The 10,000-nt window shown below is 41.0% G+C and overlaps 1 protein-coding gene across 1 annotated transcript in view; it reads right to left on the reverse strand.

Moving 5' to 3' along the window:
* LOC117476175 (TBC1 domain family member 12-like) overlaps window positions 1-10,000 on the reverse strand; it is a gene marked incomplete at its 3' end in the record, with an annotated part of 21,285 nt that overhangs the window by 3,008 nt on the left and 8,277 nt on the right. The window contains 7 exon segments of the mRNA XM_034122543.1: window positions 326-417; window positions 528-611; window positions 776-882; window positions 1,903-2,020; window positions 2,290-2,371; window positions 2,573-2,641; window positions 8,772-8,907. Of these exon segments, the coding sequence (XP_033978434.1) occupies window positions 326-417; window positions 528-611; window positions 776-882; window positions 1,903-2,020; window positions 2,290-2,371; window positions 2,573-2,641; window positions 8,772-8,907 (688 nt within the window).

The following is a 10,000-nucleotide window of genomic DNA, read 5'->3' on the forward strand; positions in this document are numbered from 1 at the left end:
GCATGATAGGTCCACTTTAAGTTGACTATGTTATGTGCTAAATATCTATGGATGTGGGACAGAGGAAGTTGTCATCACATGGTTCAGTCCTTAAACCCTTAGATAAGGTGAACAAACAGGCGCATACGTGTTATAATTGCCCAAAATATTTCCATTGGGTTTCTGCAGCTTTTAGTAAATGCTGCGCATGTGTTCAGTTGCTGTAGAGTTTCTTCATGTGGAACATTTGTCTTTTTATATCTGCATAATATTATAATGGAAGTGTTTTCGGCCGCCGTAAGACGGTGACAATCAGAGAAAACAACAAAAGTACCAGATGAATTACCTTCTGGAAGATGAAGAGGGAGGGGAAGGTTCTGGAGATGTCCAGCTTGATGAGGTCCAGACTGGACTCTCTGTCGGCCAGAGAGGCTCCGTCTGAAACACAGGAGAGACTTTGATGATGTTTATGTTTTAATGTCATATTCTCAGCTCTGAATATCCACGTGTGACGTTTTCATATTCAATATGTGAGCTGTGTGTGGTACCGCTCTCAGTGTCGTTGACGGAGCTCGTCTCGCTGTAACTCCTCCACTTCTCTTTGGCTCTGGACAGGAAGATCTCATACAGCTCTACACACACACACACACACACACACACGGGTTTTAATATTGAAAACACATTTTAAATAACAGATAATAATACAAAATATATATAACATTTAAACAAAATGTATGTAACTGTACAAATAATAACAAAAAACAGAAAAAAAACATGGGTGTGTGTGTGTGTGTACCTGGTGTGATGTTGAGCTCGTTGCCGATGGCGAGGCTCCACACTCTTCCTCTGACGCTGGGAGGAAGACCCTGCCACCACAGATCCCTCACCCGCCTCGTCGCCTTCCTGCACACACATAAAGAAGTATAAACATGCTGCACACGACACACACACACAGTATATATAAAACACACACACACACAGTATATATAAAACACACACACAGTATATATAAAACACACACACACAGTATATAAAAACACACACACAGTATATAAACACACACACAGTATATATAAAACACACACAGTATATATAAAACACACACACACTATATATAAAACACACACACACAGTATATATAAAACACACACACAGTATATATAAAACACACACACACACAGTATATATAAAACACACACACACAGTATATATAAAACACACACACACAGTATATATAAAACACACACACACACAGTATATATAAAACACACACACACACAGTATATAAAACACACACACAGTATATATATAAAACACACACACACAGTATATATAAAACACACACACACACAGTATATATAAACACACACACACACAGTATATATAAAACACACACACAGTATATATAAAAACACACACACAGTATATATAAAAACACACACACAGTATAATAAAACACACACACAGTATATAAAAAACACACACACAGTATATATAAAACACACAGTATATAAAAACACACACACACAGTATATATAAAACACACACACACAGTATATATACAACACACACACACATATATAAAGCACACACACACACAGTATATATAAAACACACACACAGTATATATAAAGCACACACACACACAGTATATATAAAACACACACACAGTATATATAAAGCACACACACACACAGTATATATAAAGCGCACACACACACACAGTATATATAAAGCACACACACAGTATATATAAAACACACACACAGTATATATAAAACACACACACAGTATATATAAAGCACACACACACACAGTATATATAAAACACACACACAGTATATATAAAACACACACACACAGTATATATAAAACACACACACAGTATATATAAAGCACACACACACAGCTGTGTGTACGTACATGGTGTCCCAGTGCGGCAGGATCTCTGTGTTCCAGACGATCATGGCGTTGGAGATGCTGTCCTCCTGGCGGTGTCTCTCCTTCATCTGACGCTTCTTCCTCTGCGCCTCCTTCATCTCTGCACGACACACCAACGCACACACACACATTTAGAGAGATTGAATAACTGTGTCTGAGCCAATCAAATTACAGCAGAACAATCGCTCTGCAATAGAAAAGTGTGGGAAACTTGGCCAGAAAAAACAGCAGATGAAGACAAGAGGTAGTTTTGGACACAGGTTGTAATTATGTTGTTTATATTTGTGTGTGTCAGTTTGTGTGTGTGTGTGTTTGTGTGTGTGTGTGTGTGTGTGTGTGTGTGTGTGTGGTGTGTGTGTGTGTGTTTACCTCTCCTCTTGGCTCCTGCCACCATCTCATCATACTCCATCTTGTGTCTCTGAGTTTCCTCCAGAGATTTGGGGGCAGGTTCCTGCAGGACGGAGGATTCAGACACACTACATCAGAAACTAAAAACTAAATAACCCTCTTACAGCTCAGGTTCTGCGGCAGTGGGGAAGTATACATTAAACCAGTATGCAGCCGTCTGTACTGGTGGTAGCTGATGTTGTCTCATGGTACTCACGCTGGCCGGTCCTCCAGGATCAGCGCTGTGGTGGAGAGAGGCTCAAACTCCAGGTTCTTCCTCCGTCCTGCAGCCGAGGCCAGCTGAGGACAAGAAGGGTCCAAACTCCTGGTCATCCTGCAGACATTGAAACACAAACCAAGTTAAATAACCAGGTGTATATCAGTGTGTAGTGTCTCTACTTTAAAGAGTCCTCTCCTGCTGATGTTCAGGTGTATATCAATATGTAGTGTCTCTACTTTAAAGAGTTCTCTCCTGCTGATGTTCAGGTGTATATCAGTATGTAGTGTCTCTGCTTTAAAGAGTCCTCTCCTGCTGATGTCCAGGTGTATATCAGTATGTAGTGTCTCTACTTTAAAGAGTCCTCTCCTGCTGATGTTCAGGTGTATATCAGTATGTAGTGTCTCTACTTTAAAGAGTTCTCTCCTGATGATGTTCAGGTGTATATCAGTATGTAGTGTCTCTACTTTAAAGAGTCCTCTCCTGCTGATGTTCAGGTGTATATCAGTACGTAGTGTCTCTGCTTTAAAGAGTCCTCTCCTGCTGAGGTTCAGGTGTATATCAGTATGTAGTGTCTCTACTTTAAAGAGTCCTCTCCTGCTGATGTTCAGTGTATATCAGTATGTAGAGCTCTACTTTAAAGAGTTCTCTCTCCTGCTGATGTTCAGGTGGATATAGCAGTATGGTAGAGTCTCTACTTTAAAGAGTCCTCTCCTGCTGATGTTCAGGTGTATATCAGTATGTAGTGTCTCTACTTTAAAGAGTCCCTCCTGCTGATGTTCAGGTGTATATCAGTATGTAGTGTCTCTACTTTAAGAGTCATCTCCTGCTGATGTTCAGGTGTATATCAGTATGTAGTGTCCTCTACTTTAAAGAGTCCTGTCCTGCTGATGTTCAGGTGTATATCAGTATGTAGTGTCTCTACTTTAAGAGGTCCTGTCCTGCTGATGTCAGTGTATATCAGTATGTAGTGTCTCTACTTTAAAGAAGTCCTGTCCTGCTGATGTTCAGGTGTATATCAGTATGTAGTGTCTCTACTTTAAAGAGTCCTGTCCTGCTGATGTTCAGGTGTATATCAGTATGTAGTGTCTCTACTTTAAAGAGTCCCTCTCCTGCTGATGTTCAGGTGTATATCAGTATGTAGTGTCTCTACTTTAAAGAGTCCTGTCCTGCTGATGTTCAGGTGTATATCAGTATGTAGTGTCTCTACTTTAAAGAGTCCTGTCCTGCTGATGTTCAGGTGTATATCAGTATGTAGTGTCTCTACTTTAAAGAGTCCTGTCCTGCTGATGTTCAGGTGTATATCAGTATGTAGTGTCTCTACTGGATGCATGTCTCCATGCTTTAATGTTTCAAAAAGGTAATAATAGTCATCTTAATCTGAAACGTGCATCAAATACACCGGAAAGAAAATACAATAGAATACAAATTTAAATATGTTTGTCAAAGAACATGTTCAGTGGGAAGTAAATACAAACAATTGAGATGTTGTACCAAACCACAATCCACACACACACGCTTATAAACAGAGTTATTGTTCGTCAGCTGCGGCACAAAGTCGGTTTTGTTGGAGGATAAGCTCCGCAGAGAGAATCTGAATAAATCTCCATCTGTGTGTGTGTGTGTGTGTGTGTGTGTGTGTGTGGACACCATGCACAACAGACAGTGTATTCACAGGATCAACAGACAGCTGTGGCTCTGCCAGCACAACAAGCCTTTCATTGACAGATCCCAGATCAGCAGCAGGGGGCGACAGAGAGCCGAGTCTCTTTGTGACCATGTTAAACTTCCTGTTGTCCTGTCAAATCTCAACCCGCTCCCAAAACGTCTTTATGTTAGGATAAAGGTTTGTGTTATGTTGGTGCCAGAAACAGAACATGTTGCACTACGTTTTCCACGAGAAATCAAGATCTCTTTCATTTGATTTTGTGTTTATTCAAAGTTAGCATTTGTGGTCAGTTTTTGGTTCTCAGATATTAGGTTTGATTTTGTGTAATTGAGATCTATTGACCATACATTTCAAAAAGAAGAGTATTACTTGTGGTACTAAGTAGGAATACAGTTGCCTTAAAAGGTGTAACTCAGATTTGGGTGATCATGTATACTATATGCTTTAAAAAGAGTTAAACTGGGGATAGGAAGACAACACAAGGCAGCCGGATGAAGTCACGTGACGCTAGGGCTGTGGCGATTATGGCAAAAATCATAATCACGATTATTTGGGTCAATAATTGATATCACGATTATTAAATACGATTATTCATTGACTTTGAAAACATCCATTTATTGAACTTTGAAACAAATACAAATAATAATTTGAACAGTATCTTGTTAACTGTGGATTACCCTGAACGTAGAATTCAACTGAAAAAACCAATACAAAAATAAATAAATTATACATTTAAATAATAATATCAAAATAATAAATACCAATAAACAAGATCAACAATATTTTGGAGCGCACTTCCACAAGCTACTAAACATATATAAATATGATAAATACAAATAAATGAGACAAAAATTAATTAGATCAAATATGTCACAACCTAGCAAAATAATTGTTTTTTTCTATTATGTTGTTTTCGTAATTGTGGCAGGCCAAAATCGTAATTGCGATTAAAATACGATTAATCGCACAGCCCTACATCAGATGCAACATGTTTTAGGCAGCCGGATGAAGTCACGTGACGCACTGGTGAAATAAATGTGATGTTAACCAAACCTCAGCAGGTAAAGCTCCACTGTGACGAGACAGAGTAGAAAGAGTCGGCTTACATTCTGTCTAATACATGTTTAGTGTAGTATTCACCCTAAGATGCAGAGAGTGAGCACCCTGCAGACATTACTTTTATGAGATCAGTATTACTACACATGTGAACAACCCTCACATCACCAAATCTACTTATTTATCTAAATAGTTATCACAGCAATAAACCGTATTTAATTGTGTCTTAATGTACATTATTTAATTTCACATTCTGTTCTTGTACATATCATATTCTATGTACATGGATATAGACTTCTTATTATACATGTTGCCTTGCTGGAGGAGCTCAGGTCACGAGAGTTTCATTTCTACTCTGTGAGCACATGATGATAAAACCTTTGAGTCTTGAATCTTTGAATCACAGCGGAGGAGTTTGAGGAGGAAACACCAGCCGAAGGGACAGCTCTGTGAGTTCAACTGGACTGTCTGGAGGAGACGCTGGAGAGTCACATCTCCTCGGACACTCCTTTGAACCAGAAGCCGTCAGGCTGGAGAGCCCATGGTCATCATGCCGTTGTGTCCTTGGGCAAGACACTTCACTCTAATTTCAGGGTTCATACACTTTTTCACAAATGATTTTCAATGACTTCTCCAGGACCTTTACCTCATTTTCCATGACCAAAAAAAGTACTCTCAGCGGGTACCACTGAAAATGGTTTATTTGAACATGGAACAGGAAAATCAGGTCTGCATATGAAACATGTTGTGCCTTTCTAAAACAAATCAAATAGGCTTACTAGCTTCTACTAAAATCTCTCAGCAGCGAAACACCTCGTCAGTTAAAAGCCATTTCACGTTTCCTTACTATACGATACAGTATTTATTATCATTATAGTATTACTATTTTGGCGATTAGATAAAATATAAATTATATTTGATGCAACTTTAGTTACATTTCCATGACTTTTCCAAAACTTTGGGAAAAATATTGTTTTCCAGGGCCTGGAATTAGCATTTTCAATTTCCATGACTTTTCCAGGTTTTTAATGACCGTAAGAACCCTGTAATTTGCTCCTGAGGGTATTGTCCACAGAGTTGATGTATTACATGTCTACTATATGTTAAATGTAATGTAAAGCGCTAAATAAATGTAATGAATTATTATTAACCGTGAAACCTATTTGAAAAAACCCTGCAGTTTGCCTTTCACTGTTTATGTAAACAACTAGCTTCACTCATATCGGTATATATGTACATCTGATCAGTGTTTGTGTTCTTATTATCCTCGTGTGAACTGTTATCTATACTCTCCTGTGTTTCACTCTGCTGCTTCAGCGCCTACAGGGATCCATAAGGTGTATTCTCTCTCACATGATCACCATCACAGTCAGGATGAGCGCCTCAGAGATATTTCCTGACGCACTGAATTCAAAGCAAAACCGTGTGAAAGCCAGCTCTCCTCCTCCTCCTCCTCCTCCTCCTCAGTCTGACGTGTCAAAGCTGAACAACATCTGGTCGACTCCCGTCATCAATCATCCGGCTGCTGTCATGTGATCAGACGCTCTGCTGTTAGCATGGCTAGCATCGTCTGCTCTCTACCGCTACACAGAGAGGTCAGAGGTGAACCCTGGGTCAGGATCAGGAGATGGGTGTGGTTCTTCATCATGTGGTTCTTCATCTTCATCATGTGTAGAAACGAGATTTCACTGTTTGTCTCGAATCCAAACAGAGAGAGGGAAGACGCTTGTGTGTGTGTGTGTGTGTGTGTGTGTGTGTGTGTGTGTGTGTGTGTGTGTGTGTGTGTGTGTGTGTGTGTGTGTGTGTTAACTTACAATCTGCTCTAGATGACAGGAGAGGAAAAGCTGTGTGTGTTTAAGTGTGTCACTGATGGCAGAGAAATTATACTATGCAGCAAGAGAGGGGGATAGAGGGTTGCATTGTGTGTGTGTGTGTGTGTGTGTGTGTGTGTGTGTGTGTGTGTGCTCAGCTGCAGCAGGCAGTGTTTGCAAGTTGCCTGGCGACCAAATAAACTCACATACAAACACAATCTATTTAACAGCCTTATTGTATATTGTAAACAGACGCAGGCTAACAGCATTAGCCTCTGCAGCTAATGACATACACAGACACACACACACACACACACACACACAAACACGCACACAGGCCGACCAATCAAACGTCTCACACTGTGCACAGACGTCACTGTGTGTTCAGGCTTTAAAGAGACAGGTTGGATGGTTCACAGTGGGGGTCAACAATCAGTGTTTTGCCTCCAGTAGAGCGCGGTTAGCACTTTGCAGTTTGGAGTAAAAAGCTCCTTCAACAACAGGCACTGCAAACCATGAAACTACCGTCGTCTTCTATCCAGAAAGAGCGTCTACATTACAGTGAATTAAATTGACATTGGCTGAGGCTGAAGCGACTTTAAACAGATGCACTCCAACTCAAAGCAGCATGAAATCTGCAGCCACATTTGTTTCAAACAAGCAGATTAAGAAGCCATTTTGAGACCAAACCCATGTTGGCATCTGAGCTCCACCGTTAACCCCACACTCCATACTGGTGCTGGCATGTGATTTAAGAGCCATTCCTCAGGTTATTAGCTGTATTTATTTTGAATATGTTAGTTTCTTTTTCCCTCCACAACCATCTGGTGGCCCCGCAGCAGAAAGACCTTTCATTATTATCAAGAACAACTGATGTTTTCTGACATATTTGAGCTTTCAAATCCACCAAACACTCGAAGAGCTTCATCTGTGTGTTTTCTAACATCCTCCATTTGTTGTGATGGTGTGAAGTGTAGGTGTGAGTGTGAGTGTGTGTGAGTGTGGTGTGAGTGTGTGTGTGGAGTGTGTGAGTGGTGTGTGTGTGAGTGGTGTGTGAGTGTTGAGTGTGTGTGTGTTGTGAGTGTGTAGTGTGTGTATAGTGTGTGTGAGCTTGTTGGAGTGTGTGAGCTTGTTGGGTGGTGGTGTGTGTGTTGGTGTGTGGGAGAGTGTGAGTGTGTGTGTGTGTGTGTGTGTGTGTGAGAGTGTGAGTGTGAGTGTGGTGTGTGAGAGTGTGAGTGTGTGTATAGTGTGTGTATAGTGTGTGTGAGCTTGTTGGAGTGTGTGAGCTTGTTGGAGTGTGTGTGTGTGTGTGTGTGTGTGTGGGTGTGTGTGTGTGTGTGCGTAGTGTTTGTGTATAGAGCCTGTGAGTGTGAGAGTGTGTGTGTGTGTGAGTGTGAGTGTGATTGTGTGTGTAGTGTTGTGTATATTTGTGTATAGTGTGTGTTGTGAGCGTGTTAGTGGGTATATAGTGTGTGTGAGTGTGTGTGTGAGCTTGTTGGAGTGTGTGTGTGTGTGTGTGGTGTGTGTGTGTGTGTGTGGGGCGCGTAGTGTTTGTGTATAGAGTCTGTGAGTGTGTCAGTGTGTGTGTGTGTGTAGACTGTGAGTGAGTGTGTATGTTTAAGTTTGTGTGTGAGAGTGCTTGTGAGCGTGTTTAAGTTCATGTGAGTGTGTGTGTCTGTATGAGTGTGTGTGTGTGTGTGCGTGTACTGACCTCCTGTGAGCACGGTGTGGATTCGGGGTCTGAAGTTGGATCCTCCTCTCTGGTTGGTGGTTTGCCAAACAGACGCCACCCTGTTGCATTGTGGGACGCCGCCTTGGGCTCTTTGGCTTTCCTAGAAAACAGGCTCCTGAAGAGAGACGGAAACAAAGGGTTAATAAACACTGCTGATTATAATCAACTACAAACATTTAGAATTGTAATTGGTTAGATATTACAAACAGACTCTTGAAACCATCAGAGCTTTTGTTACGTTTCCCTCTCGCCTCTGAAATGTGAAGTTATTCACGTCAGACTCAAAGAGCTGATGGAACATTATTCAGTTCCTCAAAAACAAATGAAAAGCCATAAAAAGTGATGATGAACCGCTCTTCCTCATCGTCAGTCTGCCCACAGTCTGCAGCTGCTGCACTTTCTATCCACACACACACACACACACACACACACACACACACACACACACACACACACACCACACACCACACACACACACACAACACACACCACACACACACACACCACACACACACACACACACACACACACACACCACACACACACACACACACACACACCACACACACACCACACACACCACACAAACACACACACACACACACAACACACACACGACACACACACACACACACACACACACCACACACACAGCACACACACACCACACACACACACACACACCACACACACACACACACACACACACACACACCACACTACACACACACACACACACACACACACACACCCACCACACACACACACACACACACTAAAATCAAATATTATTCTCCTCTCTTCATGCTCCACTTTCTTCCCTTTAATTGTATGAGAGTGTGAGGTTTGTTTTGTTGATGAGTGTGTGTGTGTGTCTGCAAGTGTCAAAAGCTAGCCTCTTTAACACAAGTGAATAAATACTCTACTGTAGAATAAAGACTGTAATCAAGTTTAGAAGCTAACTGGCTTTGTTATGTGTGCTTTCCCCTCTGACCTGAGCCCAAGGTCATATGTTATGTAAACTTTATTTACATTCAGATTATTTTGTATTCCTTTAATCAAAAGGTGTGTTTTGTTGCAGTGGATACACCTCTGAGGAGTCAACTTTGTTTGTTTACTTGCAATTACACACACACACTAACTCATGAGAATGTATGAATTGTTTTTTGGCTTGGGTATAAAACCGTTAATTTGAAGCGTAACTAAAG

The sequence above is a fragment of the Trematomus bernacchii genome, unplaced genomic scaffold (assembly GCF_902827165.1).
Source record: "Trematomus bernacchii unplaced genomic scaffold, fTreBer1.1, whole genome shotgun sequence".
Lineage (NCBI taxonomy): Eukaryota > Metazoa > Chordata > Actinopteri > Perciformes > Nototheniidae > Trematomus > Trematomus bernacchii.